The sequence below is a fragment of the Chiloscyllium plagiosum genome, chromosome 30 (assembly GCF_004010195.1).
Source record: "Chiloscyllium plagiosum isolate BGI_BamShark_2017 chromosome 30, ASM401019v2, whole genome shotgun sequence".
Taxonomy (NCBI): domain Eukaryota; kingdom Metazoa; phylum Chordata; class Chondrichthyes; order Orectolobiformes; family Hemiscylliidae; genus Chiloscyllium; species Chiloscyllium plagiosum.
Window position 1 is genome coordinate 36856170 of NC_057739.1, and position 19242 is coordinate 36875411.

The 19242-nt window shown below is 38.9% G+C and overlaps 1 protein-coding gene across 6 annotated transcripts in view; it reads right to left on the reverse strand.

Moving 5' to 3' along the window:
• Nucleotides 1-19242, reverse strand: part of LOC122564924 (protein GPR107-like) — a 75421-nt gene that overhangs the window by 19042 nt on the left and 37137 nt on the right. For 2 of the 6 annotated variants that reach the window (XM_043720406.1, XM_043720404.1), the window contains exon 15: nt 2930-2979. The exons of 1 other annotated variant lie outside the window; for it this stretch is intronic. In XM_043720406.1, the coding sequence (XP_043576341.1) occupies nt 2930-2979 (50 nt within the window). Of the gene's footprint in view, nt 1-2929; nt 2980-3584; nt 3629-11079; nt 11534-12527; nt 12592-19242 lie in introns of those variants that run through there. 3 more of the 6 variants (XM_043720408.1, XM_043720410.1, XM_043720409.1) reach the window with 3 other exon arrangements.

Genomic DNA, 19242 nt, shown 5'->3' on the forward strand with positions numbered 1-19242 from the left:
TTCCCCAACTGGGAGGGAACCCTCCTGTCTGTTGATTGTTGTGCGGTGCCCATTCATCCGTTGCCATAGTCTTTGCTCGGTTTCCCCAATGTACCAAGCCTCAGGGCATCCTTGCCTACAACGTATAGGATAGACAACGTTGGTTGAGTCACGTGAGTACCTGCCACATACAAGGTGGGAGGTGTCCCCATGTGTAATGATGGTATCCGTGTCCACACTCGGACACGTCTTGCAGCGTCCACCGTGACGGTTGTATGGAGTTGTCCTGAGAGCCGGGCAGCTTGCTACAAACAATGATCTGTTTGAGATTTGGCGGTTGTTTAAAGGCAAGTAGTGGAGGTGTGGGGAAGTTCTTGGTGAGGTGCTCATCCTCATTGATAATATGTTGCAGGTCACGAAGAACACGGCGTAGTTTTTCAGCTCCTGGGAAATACTGAACAACGAAGGGTACCCTGTCGGTTGCAGCACGTGTCTGTCTCCTGAGGAGGTCATTACGGTTCCTTGCTGTGGCATGTCAGAACTAGCGGTCGATGAGTTCGGCATCGTACCCCGTTCTTGTGAGGGCATCCCTGACTACTTCCAGGTGTCTGTCACATTCCTCCTCGTCTGAGCAGATCCGGTGTACGCGTAGGGCTTGTCCATAGGGGATGGCTGTTTTAATATGTTTTAGGTGGAAGCTGGAAAAGTGCAGCATTGTGAGGTTGTCTGTGGGTTTGTGGTAGAGTGTGGTGCTGAGGTGTCCATCCTTGATGGAGATGCATGTGTCCAAGAATGAGACAGATAGACGAGAGTAGTCCATTGTGAGTTTGAGGGTGGGATGAAACTTGTTGATGTCATTGTGTAGTTTTATCAGTGACTCCTCACCATGGGTCCAGAGGAAGAAAATGTCGTCAATGTACGTGGTGTATAACGTTCGTTGGAGATCCTGCATAGAGAAGAAGTCTTATTCGAACCTGTGCATAAAAATATTGGCATATTGGGGGTGCAAATTTGGTCTCCATGGCTGTTCCATGTGTCTGAATGAAGAACTGGTTGTCAAAGGTGAAGACATTGTGATCAAGGATAAAGCGGATGAGTAGTAGGATGGTGTTTGGAGATTGGCAGTTGTTGGTGTTGAGTACTGAAGCTGTTGCCGCGATGCCATCATTGTGGGAGATGCTGGTGTAGAATGCGGAATGTTGTGACGAGGAATGTTCCCGGTTCGACTGTCTGTGGGTACTGAGTTTCTGTAAGAAATCCTTAATGTCGCGACAGAAGCTGGGGATCCCCTGACATTCGACCTCGGACCTTCGGGTGACCATCCTTCAAGGCGGACTTCGGGACAGGCAGCAGCGAAAAGTGGCCAAGCAGAGGCTGATAGCTAAGTTCGGTACCCACTGGGACCGTGGATGCATGTCACATTACAGGTGACCACCATTGCACTATATATACACACACACACACACACACACACACACACGCACCCCCTCACAGACTTAAGACACTCTGCACTCACTACACACACACACACACACACATATTTTGTGGGGTGAATTTGTACTTGCAGAGTTACATTGTACTTGGCTCAAAAACTGCATGCAATAAAAAAAAACTCCATTATCTCACTTTTTAGATTAGAATCAATCTAAACATCATGACATAGACAGAGAACACAAGGGGCTAACATCTTCAACATATTGTCTAGCTAACACCGTTGTTAACAACTAACCTGAGAATGCAACTTTTTAAAAAGAGGTTTTGTGATATTCACATGAAAGAAGTGAAACTATCATGGTATTCAAACAAATGAAACAGACAATCAATTTTTCAATGTATAATTTCACTTATATCACACTGTAACTTTTTGCTATAAATTCTGTGTGTTAGGATTGAGCCCTCCACTATCACCTGATGAAGGAGCGATGCTCCGAAAGCTAGTGTGCTTCCAATTAAATCTGTTGGACTATAACCTGGTGTTGTGTGATTTTTAACTTTGTACATTTCTTACTGTTGTCATTCAGGTTTTAGGCCACATGATGCCTTGCAAATGCTGCATGCAAAAGGTTAAGTGCTTTTACAACCAAGAAAAGCAGGAGTGATTCTGTCAGGCACAGCAATCTACCCTGTAAATGCGTGAAACCTCCAAGACCTTCCTCAATTCCAGCTTTCCCCATCCAAGACTCTCCCTTCAAGAACCCAGAACATGATGAGTCAGCTTCCCAATCATCCCATCCTCAACCACACTTAGTTGTTCATCATCAAGTAATGGAAACAGGCTCTTCAGCCCAACTTGTCCATTTTGACCAGATTTCCTAAACTGAACTAATCCCACTGGCTTGCGCTTGGTCCATAGCCCTCTAAACATTTCTATCCACGTACTGGTACAAATGTCTTTTAGATGTTGTGATTGCAACACTTTCTATGGCAGCTTGTTCCATCCACGCATCACTCTCTGCATGAAAGAGCTGACCCTCAGGTCCCATTTACATCTTTCCCCTCTCGCCTTAAACCTATGCCCTTCAGTTTTGGACTCCTCTACTCTTGGGAAAAGACCTTGGCTATTCACCTTATGCATGCCCTGCAAGATTTTATAAACCTCTAAAGTCACCCCTCAGCCTCCTATCTCCAGGGGAAAAAAGTGCCAGTCTATCCAGCCTCTGTTTATAATTCAAACCTTCCAATCTCAGTAAAGCCCTTCTAAATCTTTTTTGTACCCCTTCCAGTTTAATAATATCCATCAGCTGTGACTTCTTGATTCTTCTTTTTCTGATGAGCAGCCACAATTTCAACCGGGCAGGCAACCTGGAAAAATACTCAGTTTCTAGGTTTCCGAACCATCATTCCTAACCCAGTAAACACTGAGGCCATGGAACAGTGCCTTTTACTTGATTGCTTACCCTGGCAAAATTGTTTCCCTTTGATCACATCAGGAGAATAAGCTGAAACTTACCATAACATAATAATGTCTGAATAGCTTCAGTTTCGCCAAGTTAACTGCAGCTATAAGAAAACAGAGAAGTAAGAAGTAATAGGATTTTAACAGGAATTAACAGAGAATCAAAGTAAAACTTTTTCTAATATGACATCTACCTATTTACGAGGTTTGTTTTACAAACCACCATTCTGCCTTTATTATGTTTTTTAAGAAATCAAGCTTTGTAGCAAAAGATATCATTAAAGCTAGCTGAAATATGGGAAAAGGTACGATAAATCTTTCATTCTGAACACCCATGAATTGCAGAAGGAAGGACGACGGATGGCAAGGAATTCTACAATTTCAGAGTTAGTACAGAAGGAGTCTATTACTTTGGTCTTTCAATCCATTCTGTTCCATTCCCCTAATCTATGCCTGTAACTCTGCAAGTTGATTTCTCAAGTGTCCATCTAATTTCCTTAAGAAATCACAGATCTCTCCTCTTCCTTCATCCTCAAAGGAAGCCTGGTCCAGACCATGATGACACATTGCATCTAAAAAAAGTTCTTCCTCACAATTTCCCTTGCATCTCTTTCCCAAAATCTCAAATCTGTGTCCCCTCGTTATCGCACAAATGGGAACAGATTTTCTTTGCCTACCTTATCTAAACCTTTCAAAATGTTGATTATCTTAATCAAATCTCCCCTCAATCTCTTGCTCCAAGGAGAGAAACACCTGTGGGAAATAATAAAATAGGATAGGGTGCAGTGGAATGTTTACTTCGATTTGTTGTGATAATGCAAGAGCAAGAGAATCTATAGTGCCTAGATCAACAAGAGTGGAAAATTCAGATGTATTATTCACAAAAGAACTAAGAGCAACTATTAAACACAGAATAATGCAAGCTCTAAATCTAAGTACAGGAACATCTTAACTAATGTAAACACTAAAGTTATAAGAGCATCAGAAGCATGCTTGTGTAATTCTGTGTGTGCTTCTGTTGATTAGAGCCCATGTAAACTACATCTTGTTTCTCCAGTCAACTATGAGGAATTCAGAAAAGGAAACAAATGGCCTGTCAGCCAATGTATCTCAGGTTTTCTGTTCTGCAGATGGTAAGCCGTGGTTGCGGCTGTTTGACAGGACGGTTAATAGGTTATAAGTCAGCAGGTGCTTAGCCTCTTTACATCGTTTGAGAATGAAGAGTTGCTCTGAGCTATTCCCTGGGCAAGTGTGAACTAAAGAAAAGAGACATTTACACAGAATGTTCCAGCATTAAATATTAATGGCTGCTTAATTCTGTTCATTCATGAGCTGCCACAAGAAGGCCCTTGTTAAATATTTGTACTGAGAAAGAATCCAATCTCCTCTTCCCAATTAATGCTTATTATTTAGACTTACACATGTGTATGGAAGTTTTTTGTTGCCCGTGGAGTTGCACACAGCATGTGTTGCCAGCTTCAGCAGATGAGCATGGACAGGAAGTAAAAGCAACAATAGGTAGAAGACTGTGATTTGAAGGAACAGTGTAGAATCAAACAGCACAAACGGTGGCCTATCATATCTGTATGAGTTCTCTGAAAGAAAATTAGTCCTACTCTTTTACTTTTCTCCTCATAGCACTGCAAATTCATCTTTTTCAAGGAAATATCATATTCACTTTCTCCCACAACAGACCAATGATATATATGTGACAGAAATAGAGATGCCACACATTGCTAATATATGCTGCAAACTGAAAATCATAAATATGATTTAATCAGGGGCTAAATATTAACACCATGATAAATACATGAAACACTCATTTAATACCCAAATTCAGAACTATAAGGTTTGAATACAACATTGCATTTACATTAACAAATAATTATTTTTCCAAAGCATTCTATAAAGTGCATAATATTATGGATCTAAATCCACACACAATACAACAAATTGCAGAAAATGAGAACTGATCAGTTTCCAAAACACTGTCAATTATATTGGAGTAGTTCACAAAACCAGCAGGAATTTCTTAAATTTTCAATATACTTCCTGATGTTTTGCTAGGGTAGGTTTGATACAGTCCAACAGAGACAGAGATGAAGCAAACTATCCTGTTTAATTTATCTGGCAAGTCTGGGCTGGTATCCAATTCCTCTCAGAATATTTTACTCAAAAGAAAGAATCCAGTTCTAATTTGAATAAAGCAGACTTAAAGTGTTGAATAAGTCACACACTTGGAATACACTTCTTTACTGCAATACATCAGCATCTAAACCAACAACTTCAAGTGCTGCATGCAATTTATTCTAAATACAACGTGCCACCAACTCGCTCAATTGCTGTAAAGTGCAAATAGATGATTAAGCTCTTCCTTTTCAAACTGATTTGCAATTTTCTGCAAAATAAACTACAAAGTATCAGTTCTGATTAGGCATGAATCATATGTAAAAACCATTTCTTTTTATTTTTCTATAGTTTCGATGGAGACTGAAATGGGAAAAGGATCAGCTAGCAACCAATAGTTGCTTGGTCTGTGAATTTATCATTATCAATAACAACAATGTGACTGGATCACAGACAGCTAAACATTTTGTGGGTGTGAATGAAATAGGCAGGTGTCTTTGGACCTCTGGAAAGGGAGGTGTTGTATATTTCACTACTTTAAAGCCTGAAGAAAACCAGTTTATCTTCCCTCACCATTTGCTGTAAGCTGTGGGCTCTGCACCAATAAATCAGAAAGCTATCTCAGTGCGAACCACATGGACAAGGACTATTCAACTAGCTTCCCAGCTCCACGACCCCTCCCAACACACACACACACAGACACAAAAGAAATTGGTATCTGTCGAGATGCACATATGGTGTAGATTTATAAGGGGGTTACTGGAATTATATGTCGACTGCAGTTTACTTGTACCTAAAACCTATTTATTTGTAGTAAACAGTAATTCTTGTTAAGTGCAGAAACGCAGTCAGTGCAACTAGTCAACTTGGATCTCAAAAGACAGGTAAATTCAAGAATTTTGCAAACTTGTGTAAAATCTTTAACTTTCGTAATGACTCTAGGAATAGTGCCACTTGATTTCGAGGATATTACCCCAATGAGGGTAATTAAATTCAGATGAGGAAATTAAATTCAGATCTCAAAGTAATTTCTATTTTTGGTTAATTGAACTACTGTTCACAACACTTCATATCACATATAGTAGCATGGATGTTATGGTCAGGAGTGAATAATGAAGAAAGCTGCCTCTAAAGGTCTAGTGGTCTCTTCTTCAGACTTCACTTTTCTGTTGGTAGTTTAAATCTTGCACTAAATCAAGGGCAGACCCGCGATAGCAACGATGTCAGCAAGCTGAGCAAACTAGGGGTTAGAACCCTTGCTGATATTTCTTTATTTTTATCATTTGTGGTTTGGAAGTTAATTGCGAGTTTATTCTTTTACAAAGAACCCTCGAGACTTTTCTGGAGATGCATTCTACTCAAACAGGTATCAGATGCTGAATGCTAACTGTGGCCTCACAGTGAGGCAACCAGTCAAACAAAGAGAAACCAAAGTTCAAACACTGATTTTTGAACTACGTTCAAGTCAAAAGGATTATAGCTTGCAAGCTACAGGATAAATGTATGATTGCTCCCTCATTGTCCTCTCATTATCAATTTACGAACGTTCAGACATCAGAATCTCAGTTATAAGTATTAACTGAATATTTCTTGGATCGGCATGGAAGCTAGTTGTATGCAACGATGACTTCAGAAATCAAGCAAGATATAACCCCATAAGTCTGAGGTGTTACGGATAATAGAGTCTGCTTAAATGAACTGGCCAGTTATATCTCATTTATTTTATTCTACTGATTTAACCCTTAACCGTGTCAGTTCGTCTGTCTGTCTTTGTGAGAAAGCAGGAGTTGAGAATTGAAGAAAATTGGGTTTAGGTCCTAGACATTAATCACTTTTTAGTTTAATTTTCCCCTGATAAAGCTATTGTGATATTAATAAATAGTTAAATCTTTCATTTAAGCTATAAATCTGTTATTAGTTATTCACAAATTCTGGTATTGAATAATCAGAAAGTCTGGTCAGGAATCATTGAGATTAATTTTGAGGGTCAGTGAATGTGTTAATTTTACTTTGTTACAAATATAGGAATAGGTAGATTGATTTTAATTTGATTTGGCTGGCTGTCCTTGGTTTGAGCTGTCAGAAAAAAAATTTTCTGGTGTATCAAACCAAACAAACTGATACTACCATTATTCAAGTGGGGCCTAAAGTTAGCATGTCCCCTTAACACTTGCACTGTATCATTTTGACAAGTCTGCTTATTCATTTAAAGAAGAAACCATATTTTATGAATAAGCAAAACAAGTGCAATAACCAAAACCACAATCTCAAGCAAACCCCTCAGATGTAGTTCACCAGCCAATAACCATGGCCTCCAGGGACTGTTGCATTGTATTCCTGCTTCTGAATGATGGCCTCAATAATGTGAGAGATCAACAATCATTGATAATTGATTTTTTGGTTCCTAATCACATTCAATCCATTAGTTGGAACTTGGCCAAGGTGTGAGATGCAAAAATGTCAGCTCAATGTTTTACAGATAGCAAAGTTGTGATGTACAGGGTGGCTGTCTGTCCTTTTCTTCCATTCATAAGTTTTGTACACTTGCCTGATCCACCCCTCAGAAATGTTACAAAGGCATCTAGGAAATTTTGTTAGCCTCATACTATGTTGATTGTGGATTGACATTCACAAAACAACTTGGTTTCTTGGATTTGCCTATCACGAAAACGAAGAACTTTTCAGAATCATCTATGTTGGCGCAGACCACAGCATTCGTTGTTTCGCTCTCCACCAATGATAGGGGATGGCCTTGTGGCTATTAATCCAGACACTCAGGTAATGTTCTGGGGACCCAGGTTTGAATCTCACCATGGCAGATGGCACAATTTGAATTCAATTAAAAAAGGCTAAATGCCCTCAATGCCATGGCTTTCTCTAGAGCATTTACCACCCCAACTCACTGTTCTTATGCTTACAAATATTATGAATACATCCAGGATATGCAATCAACAACCCCATTTGATAATGCATCAATTACTGGAATTCCAAGTTTGCAAATCCAGCAAGTTTGAATGAATTGTTATACTCTTGCTTAAACTGAAAATGTATGAATATCTAATGTGAATTTCAAGCCAGGAAGATTTAACAGAAAGAAGCTATAAAAAAAGATATCCAGTATCCTTAGTTCAAAGTTTGAGAGAAGATTTGTAGCTCGGGTGTTCGTTGTTGTGGTTCTGTTCGCCGAGCTGGGAATTTGTGTTGCAGACATTTCGTCCCCCGTCAAGGTGACATCCTCGGTGCTTGGGAGCCTCCTGTGAAGCGCTTCTGTGATCTTTCCTCCGGCATTTGTAGTGGTTTGAATCTGCTGCTTCCGGTTGACAGTTCCAGCTGTCCGCTGCAGTGGTCGGTATATTGGGTCCAGGTCGATGTGCTTATTGATTGAATCTGTGGATGAGTGCCATGCCTCTAGGAATTCCCTGGCTGTTCTCTGTTTGGCTTGTCCTATAATAGTCGTGTTGTCCCAGTTGAATTCATGTTGCTTGTCATCTGCGTGTGTGGCTACTAAGCATAGCTGGTCGTGTTGTTTCGTAGCTAGTTGGTGTAGCCATGAAACGACACCAACGAGCCATGAAATGACACGACCAGCTATGCTTAGTAGCCACACACGCAGATGACAAGCAACATGAATTCGACTGGGACAACACTACTATTATAGGACAAGCCAAACAGAGAACAGCCAGGGAATTCCTAGAGGCATGGCACTCATCCACAGATTCAATCAATAAGCATATCGACCTGGACCCAATATACCGACCACTGCAGCGGACAGCTGAAACTGACAACCGGAAGCAGCAGATTCAAACCACTACAAATGCCGGAGGAAAGATCACAGAAGCGCTTCACAGGAGGCTCCCAAGCACCGAGGATGTCACCTAGACAGAAGACGAAATGTATGTAACACAAATTCCCAGCTCGGCGAACAGAACCACAACAGTATCCTTAGAATCAGCAACCCACTATAGTACATGGTCACATCGATTAAGGATAACTCTTTATGCTGTAGTCTGATGTAGTCACATGACATTCAGTCAGATAGGTTATATAAATGTCTGTACAAGCTAACACATAGGTTGTAGAAGAGTGTAGTTGAGTTACTGGCCGAGGAGATAGACATTGACGTGTACTCACTCTATTTGATAAATGAACGAAACACGAACACTAAAATAAATACAATACATAGACACATAGACAGAAAAAGCGTAAAGAGAGGCCAAAAACTAATACTCCAAATTCACAAAGGTTTTTCACATTTCTGCTACAAACTTTGTACAACTGTTATTGTAAATATGTGTACGAAGATGCATTGTGATGGGGAGATGCTCAAGCAATCTTCAAAAATAGGTCCTAAACTAAATTTATGAACTCTTCAGATATTTCGCTTTAAAAACCCTCTCATTCTCATAAAACTACATTTATTTATACGAAGTTACTTTATAGTTTATTGAAGCAACGAGGTGAAAATCTCTTTCATTGTGGATAACACTAATAAAGAGAAACAAATTGACTACTTTTGATGATTAAGTAAATCATTTACACTTTTGGTGTGGCTCGGTATAATGGGCCTTGATTACCAGCGCAATTCTCCCACCAGAGTAATAGAGTCACAGATGTACAGCACGAAACAGACCCTTCGGTCTAATTCATCCTTGCTGACCAACTATCCTTAATTAATCTAGTCCCATTTGTCAGCATTTGGCCCATATCCCTCTCAACCCTTTCTATTGATATACCCATGTCGCAAATGCTGTAATTATACCAGCCTCTACCATTTCCTCTGGCAGTTCATTCCATACATACACCACCCTCTGTATGAAGTTGTCCCTTAGGTCCCTTTTGAACACAGTATTCCAAAAATGGCCTAACCAATGTCCTGTACAGCCGCAACATGACCTCACAACTCCAATACTCAATGTACTGACCAATAAAGGCAAGCGTACCAAATGCTTCCTTCAGTATCCTGTCTACCTGCGACTCCACTTTCAAGGAACTAGGAAGCTGAACTCCAAGGTCTCTTTGTTCAGCAACACTCCCCAGGATCTGACCAATAAATGCATAAGTCCTGCTCTAATTTCATAACACTAGTCTGTTGAAAAGAAAATGCTGTGACAGCTGGGAGGAACTCAAAAATAAGACAGGTGTTTCTAACCTTAGATATTTAGCACACATTATAGTGCTGCAGCGAGCAACACAATACACTCATTACAGAGCAGCGAGGAGGACTAGGACTTGAAGTGTACCAAAAAACAATTTGGATTAAGATTGTGTCTTTCTACAGAAAGCCTAAATCAAAGGATGGCCTCTCCTCCACAGCTATCTTGAGTTTTTATAGAGCCTCTATGAAGCAGTAAAAACTTCAGCTGAAGTGCTTCACTTCAGCTTTACCAAAAATAATTTCATACGGGCCACATATGGTAAATATTCGGGCAACCTCGGTCAGAGAGGTGGAGGTAGGTTTTAAGAGGCACTTTAAAGGAAAAGGGAAGGCTAGTAATATTAAGAAAGAACTCTAGTGGAGAGAGTTAGGCATTAATAGATGATTAATCTACTTCCAGACATTTGCCAACAATGGTCTATATGCAGAAAGTTTGGGAGAATGTCAGGCCTAGTTCCGACAGGAACCAAAAAAACTCGACTCATCTTTATCATCGGGGAGCAATACTAAATATTCTTACCTTCCTCACAGTCAATCAGATTTGTGTATTACTTTTGATCAAGGTTGAATTTGAGTAACTTGGTTTACAAATCTTTCCCATGTCAGTTCATAATCAGCAGCAGAGAAATCCAAAACGTGACCTGGAGAAACCTGCTCTTTGATTTTAATCAACTAATTTCTAGACAGTGCCGGTTAATTTGGAAATTACTGGACAGAGAACTGCAAGTCTGAGCCTTAGGAATATACATCTATTCCCTCTTTGCGTACAATGAATTCTGCAATGACAGCACTGTTTCTCTTTGAACCCAGGTATCACGACATTTTTGAGCTTAGCATGAAAAGTCCAGAAGTGAATCTAAATATTTGTAATTCACATAGGATAGTTAACTGGAGTACAACCAAACATTAACAGAACTGTTAAAAATGCAGAGACATTGGTGTTTAATAAAAAAAAAACTTTGATCTTTACTTTTACAGGTGTGTCCAGCATTTGTGAATTCCCAGAGATACGCAGAGTATTGTGTAACTATTCTGATCATAAAATTCTGCCCAGCAATATGGATTACTAATGGAAGAAACAAACTGCTGCTGCAGCTTCCTGCCTGCTGGATATACAAAGAATTTAAGTCAATTATATAGACAATAAATACTCCAATTACATTGTTCAGCAATCTTCAACCTGAAACTCAATTACTGCTACAGCTACCAAGAACTCAAATTACCCATAAGGTGATTTACAGAGTGCTCAAAATTTGAAATGCCTATTCTTGTACTTTCTTTGTCCAAATTCTTGTTTTGCTTTCATTCTGATGAATCATAGTTAATGGAATATGGCTTCTTCTTTACTTGATGCACTTTGATGGCCTCTCCTCACTCTATAGAAGGAACAAACATATAGATAAAAGGCCATAGCATCCATTCCATTTCCAAAAGGTTAATTCACCTTACCTGCCTCCGTGCCACCCACTGTCAAACCCTGCTCTCTTTTAAACAGCCATTGTGTGTATTCATGACTAATTAATAATGAAAATAAGAAGTTTATTCTTTGAATGAAAATATTCCATCTGACTTATCTTATTAGACCATAAAATATAGGAGCAGAATTAGGCCATTTGGTCCACTTGATTATGGCTGATGTGTTTCTCAACCTTATTCTCCTGCCCTGTCCATCTGTAATCCTTGACCCTTACTAATCAGTGACTTGACCTTCACAGCCTTTTGTGGCAATGAGTTCCACAGATTAACCACTCTCTGGCTGAAGAAGTTCCTTCTTAGTTCAGTTCTAGAGGGTTGTACCTTCACTCTGAGGCTGTACCCTCAGATCCTAATCTCTCCTACTTGTGGAAACATCTTGTCTATGTCCATTCTATCCAGATCTCTTGGTATTCTGTAAGTTTCAATCAGATTTTCCTTCATCCTTATATACTCTAGAGTACAGACCCAAAGTCTCATTATTAACTCCTAATCTTACAATACCAAATATGGTTTGTGGTACAATGAACAACTTGCTTGGAATACTTTTATCCAGTTTCTGCACCACTAACCTCTTCACAGCCATCTGTTTACAAATTTACACTAATACTTGCTGTCAAGTGATGCTAACACAGGAATTTCACAAATTAGCACCACATTAAAAGCCAACAGGTATACAAGTTCCCTTTGAAAGAATAAATCAGAGATTTCAGAAATATTTAGGTATCAAGACACTGACAATCTTCATGTCCAACAGATTTTATGAAGTAAAAGGAGCTTTCACATATATTTCTTAGTTTTAACAGAAAAACTACAATAATGTCTAATTGTTGCATATGTGATGCAATCTTATAGGATCAGGTGAATGTTTAAGATATTCATATTACTTACTTAGCAAGTAGTTGATTCGCAGTGGTGCTATCTACAGATTCAGACTACTTTACGTTGTTGGTGCTCAGGCCTGTGAGAATGTGACATCAGATATAAGGCATTGTTTTGGCAGCTATATTAATTTTTTGCAGCATGAAGCCATGACCAACTTAGCTGAGAAGAGGTTGGTCAAAATAGAGACATCTTGTTTCAGACAAGCTTCCTTTCCAATTGGAAATTTTTGTGGAATGGTAGAGTTGAAAGAAAAAGCACAAAAATAGACTTCATTTGGGGCCTGGTCTTTATTGATATGCATTGAACTCCACTGGAAAACGTAGATATACACATTTACTTCACTGTGATCAGTTAGACTGGCACAAACAATGACCATGTGGGTGAGGTACTGAAAGATTCAACAATATGCTATGGTGGCAGAGCAGAGAAACCACAAAAAAAAAATTCAAAGTGCTTTTAAATTATTAAGGGGGATATTGTTATCTTTCAACGTTTATCAGGAAAGTGATCACATAAAATCCGCTTCAATTAAATGCTCAAGTAGTAAGGGCTACATACAATAAAGAAAGTGAATGTATATATGCATCATGTCCTGGGTAAGAAAAGGCGCAGAACTGCATGAAAAAGTATCAGTTCTTTGAGAATCTCAGGCTACAATGGTTGATATAATGTAGCTGAGTGCTGCATTAAGCAGAAGATTCGTGTGCAAAATATCTCTGCCTTTGGCACATGCCAAATAGCTTCAGACCTAATGATCACCTTTCAGGCAGAACATAGCAGCTGCAAGACAGAGTGACTGGAATTCTAACAGGCTGTGCTGTCTCCACAGAGACATTCTATCTGTAATATAATACTGACCGTTAATGCCAGAAAGAAGATGCAGTAATTGCAGATCTACCCTAGGAACTGGCAGTCATTCAACTTCCAGTGCAAGAAACAAATACTTGAAATTGTTTACAAGTCGGCCTTACTCATTGACCTTTGTTTTTGCTTTTACACAAACAATGATCAAAATATAGCTACCAGAAAAGCCAGCAATGAAATTCAAAAAATCCTAAAGGAGTTTCAGCAGCAATGTTGATTGATCAGCACAGTTGTGCCTTACAGCACCTATTTCTTCAACAGAAATTTAGCATACATTTTTAAGTCTATCTCTGGCATTTGACTCCAATTGTCTGGGCTAGAACTACTATAATATTAACATTTTCTCTCCAGACACGAGCATAATTCATATGAAAAGTGCTCTGCACCACACTGTGGCCAGATAGAACTTGCCAATCGCCCCACCCAGGTGCAGGTTCTGCTGCCAGATTCTAACACAGCATTGAGTGGTTGGCATTCACTTCTCCAAAATTTCTATCTCTCACAAAGAAAATGAGGGAAATACTTGAGTTCTACAGCACATGAGAAAGAGAGTGAACTGGAAAAACTCACAATGATTGACAGGCTCTTATCACAAGAGCCTAAACTTTAGGTTTGTTTTACAGTATAACCCTGACACGCTGCAGAGAGAGGCAGTTAAATGTTTTGAAATATTCTGTATGGTGAATTCTCAACAGCAGGAGCTCTGAAAGGATTAGGAAATTCTATATGCAGAGAGGAAAAAATGAGCTGCAGCCATGCTAGACTAAACTTTTTAGAGATTTGGTGCAAAATTACATTGCTAATTAGCTGCTAGTGAAAGCTAAAGAAGATTCAAGTAGTGAAGGAAAGATCAGATTTCTCAGCATTTCTTCATTCCTCAGAAAGCCTCCCCTATGCATCACCCCTGACCTTAAACTTGTAGTCATGCCTCCATCAGTATCACTTGCTCAAAACAGTGTGAAAGCAAGCAAAGTATACAACGCCTTTCTCCTCAGTCCTTCTACCATACAACCACTGAAATTTCAGTGCTGAATGCATGGGGAATTGCAGCCACAAGCACATGGTGAAACACTGCAGCACATATTCAATCTAATGTTCCACACTGAATTCAGCATTATTTACAAAACTAGTAAATCTCCCAAGAATTCCTCTCAGCAGGTCAGAGAATGTATCGTTGTATAAGAAAATTATCATGCACTGCAAAGGACAATGTACTAAATTATTAGAAGATCTCCCACTGAGCTTCTCTCAGGGGCAAGATACAAAGGAAACAATGTGGGAGGTAGAGCAGGCCATGCCTGCATGCAGCTGATATGGAAAGAGTAGGAGGAATTTCAAAAGTAATGTGAACCCTTCTAAAGAAAATGCCTTCAGTTTATCTTTCAAAAAAAACACACAGGCGACAACAGAGCAAATTATCTCCTTATTTATTATATCCTTGCTGTTTTGCTGGACCTGGTGTAAGAAATTCACCACCATATTTCAGCATAAATTACAGCTGGCAAACATCACAAAACCAAGTTAAACAGTTTTCTTTTACTTATTTGACTCACCTTGTTTATTTCAAACCCACAAGAGTATATTTAAAATAAATGCGCTAAGTAATTTATCAGAAACATTAGCTTTGTTCTTAGAAAATGTATCCAATAAACTTTTCCCCTCAAATAGGTCTCTGGTATGGGTGAAAGATGTTAATTTTTTTCCATTCCTGGAACTTGTCATGGTGCACATGTCTGCTCTATGTCAACACTTAAAATGCAGCTACAGGAGCACTGATGCTTTTTTTGGGAGCCAATGAGTTTAACTTGGGTTCAACATTACAATAGTGACTACTCTTCAAACTTACTATGTTGGTTTTGAAACACTTTGGGATGAAGTGAATTTGTGAATTGAATTATATAAATTTGAGTCCTTTCTTAATTCTGGACACCAGCCAAAATTAACACGACATTCTGAATGCAAATCAATTTTTGTCATCACGCTACGTCAAGCAACAATTAAATGCATTAACTTTGCGTTAGCCAAGGCTCAGTTATTTTCTGTCGGTGGAACATTTGAATCAATCAGGATTTCTTACATGACAGACATTTTTCTTCAAAGTTCAATGGGACAGCATTTCACATAGAATGGTTTAATTATGATGCTATTAAATCAATCTACTTTTAAAGAGCAGAATATGTACAGAATTTATGACACAAAATGAGGTCAGTCAATTATGGTCACAGTGCTGTTTTTGATCTCTGCAAACCTCCCTCCTAACACCATCAACATGTCCTTTTATCCCCTTCTCCCTAAAGTGCCTATCTACTTTGCTTTAAATTTTAAAAAATGTAACCCACTTTTCTAACCTGCTCAAAAATGTTGTTACACACCCCGAGAGCAGGTGGGACTTGAACCTGGCACGCTTGATTAAGGGACACTACCTCTACACCACAAGTGGGCCCCCACTACTTCCCTTAAAATGCATCTATGATATTTGCCTCAGCTATGGTCATGAGTTTGAATTAATTCTACATCCTACTCACCCTCTAGGCTACAATATTTCTCCTAAAATCCCTTTTGGATTTATTAATCTTACAACTACATCTGCTTTGTTCGGATCTCATCCCAGAGCGTAAACTTATTCTCAACATCCATTCATTTTAATCGGTTACTGCTAAGTGCTCACTTTTCCAGTGAACAGAGTCCTAGCCTATTCCATTTTCATTCTATTCATGATATAGTATGACCTCAAAAAAGAATTTTTGAGACATGTCTAAGCCATTTTAAATGGAAAGTTTCCTTCTCAGCTGCAAATATCACATGGAAAACTAACAAGCCCCATTTGTGTTAGAAATAAAAATCTACTAATCTTCCTAACTGTAGGTTTAGTGCGCAGAAATTTCTGAAACTGTTTCCCAAATTAATCTATGATGGTGTTGGTCTTCAAGTGATTCTGAAGAATTTTTAAAACACTGGATTAGTTACTGTCGTCCTTTAAAATGTTAATTTAGAGCAAGAAATCATCCCTTGATGGATGAAGTATCAACTCTATGGTAGGCAGTTATCACTCATACCTTCAGATTAAATAATAATTGTGCAATGCTCTCAGTTCATGCAGTTGGAGAACTCCAATAATTATGTTAAGGGTTTCATTGAAAGATGCATACCAAACTCACTGCTGAGAAGATTCTAAATATTTTTAACTAACTAATGTTTGAAACTAAAATAAGCAAAAACATAAAGGTGAAATACCCAATAAATTGATCTTTTTAATTTAACAGGCTAAATATTTAGTAGAATAAGTGAACAGGATGAATGAATTTGAGAAAATTGAAATGTATTTCTATAGAAAAATGAATGGTGAATGGAGTGTGAAGGTGTAGTTTGCTTATTAAGTGAGTCCCATGTTTTTCAGAATTCCCAGGAACTTTCTCCATCTGTCAAAATTATTCATAGCAACTCTTACAATTTTAGCACCAATATCATTCCTGCAAAATTTCATAATCTATTCCAGTTTTTCGCTTCCATCAGCCCTCCACCTAACTCTGGGAGCCAGATGCTTTTGTATAAAGGCAATGTCTCAATTTGGGCTGCTTTTGCAATTTTTCTGCTTCCTAACATTGCCGAATGCTGGCTTAAGAATTCGGTATATTGAAAGTAATGAAATATTAACAATGTTTCCTTTAATTGCATAACAAACATTGTTAAGCCACTCAAGTTTAACTTTTCTTTTTATTTTATTCATTTACAGATGCGGGTGTCACTTTACTACCCATTTCTAATAATCTTGGAGAAAGCAATGCCTTCTTGAACTGCTGCAGTCCCTGGGGTCTGGGGACATCCATGATGCTATTAGGAAGAGAATTCTAAACTTTTGACTCAATAACAGTGAAGGAACAGTGACATAGTTCCATGTTCAGATTGTGTCTAGCTTGGAAAGGAAATTGGAGAAGCTCCTATGCATCTTCCATTCTGGTTCTTCTGAGTTTGGATGATGCTGTCAGGTGAACCATGCAGTGTTTACTGCAGTGCATCAATGCTTCCAGAGCAGATGAATAGATTTGCATAAAAATATCATTTTTCAGTCTAAACCTGCTCTACCAATTTCTCCCTTATTTCATTCCAGTGAAAATCAGTTCAGCAGGATATTTTCTGTGAGATAAAGGTGGTCAGTGACAGAAACAAAGAAGAAAAGGAAGAACTCTGTTACATTTAAATGAACTGTAAGCAGAACCACTGCAATAATCATTCCGCTGAAAATAAAACATAGATCTGCTTCAGAAATAAGGATGAAAAGTAGGGCAAAGCTACCACACCTACAAAATACAACTTGACATAGGTGGAGGAAAAGAAGGACAAATTCTGTTCTGTTTTCCAAAACATACAATTTTTCAACGTTTCTGGGATATGTGATGGACTTTAGTGCACTTCAGACGCCACACCTGTGCCCATTTCCAATGCTCTACAGAAATAAATTAGTCCTTCAATTTCGAATGGTTTCCAAATGTAGCTCAGCACTCAATAAACTGTTAACATGTCTTGAAACCTTCACTGCAGGCTAACTCTTCATCTATCCAGTACACGATCAAATGAGTTGATAGGCAAAGAGTCAACGGGGAGCTGGTTTCCTACACATGGATTTGCTATTAGAGAGCCGAGCAGTAGCATGATTCCTCAGACTGAAAATAAATAACTGCAAAATGCTGTCAAAAATGTTTGGGCTTCAATATCTCAAAAGACACATCTTCCACTTCCAAAAGAGAATACAGTATGGAATCAATAATACATGTGCACTTAGAGTTTCCTTAGCTTCTAACGTTCTGAATGCAATGACGTAAAAGCTGAACAGGATCACTAGAGCAGCCAACTTGAAATAGGGTGTAACAAGAACATTTCCTCAACAGACATCAGCTCCAGACTTGCGTGCCAGCACAGGCAATAGTTAGGTATAATAAGTTGAATGTATTGACTTCTATTTGCCAAATTAATCCACAAGTTAACCAAGTTTAACACAGACCAGCCATGCCTGTAAAATTCATCATTTCATTAATCACAGCCTGTAGCAATATATTTTTTGATGACATGGCAACTGAAAACTGATGCTATGTTTAAATGTATCAAAGAAAAAGAGATCCTATAAAGTGGCCAAGAGCACTGGGAAATCAGAAGATTGGGAAGACTACAAAAACAAAGAGAGGATAACAAAGAGAGAAATAAGGAAGGAGAGGATCAAATATGAAGGTAGGCTAGCCAGTAATATTAGAAATGATAGTGAAAGTTTCTTTGAATACATAAGAAACAAACGACAGGCAAGAGCAGACATTGGGCCACTTCAAACTGATGCTGGAAGCCTAGTGATGGGAGATAAGGAAATAACTGGAGAACTTAATAAGTACTTTGGGTCAGGCTTCACAGTGGAAGATATGAGTAATATCCCAACAATTAAAGGGAGTCAAGGGGCTGAGTCGAGTATGGTTGTCATTACAAAAAAGCTAGAAAAGCTAAAAAGGTATTAAAATTGACAAATCTCCTGGCCCCGATGGGCTACATCCTAGAGTTCTGAGGGCGGTGGCTGAGGAAATAGCGGAGACATTGGTTGAGATCTTCCAAAGGTCACTGGAGTCAGGGAAAGTCCAGGATGATTGGAAGACCGCTGTTGTAACCCCATTGTTCAAGAAAGGATCAAGACAAAAGATGGAAAATTATAGGCCAGTTAGCCTAACCTCAGTTGTTGGTAAAATTCTAGAATCCATCATCAAGGATGAGGTTTCTAAATTCTTGGAAGAGCAGGGTCAGATTAGAACAAGTCAACATGGATTTAGTAAGGGGAGGTCGTGCCTGACAAACCTGTTGGAAGAGGTGACAAGTAGGTTAGACCAGG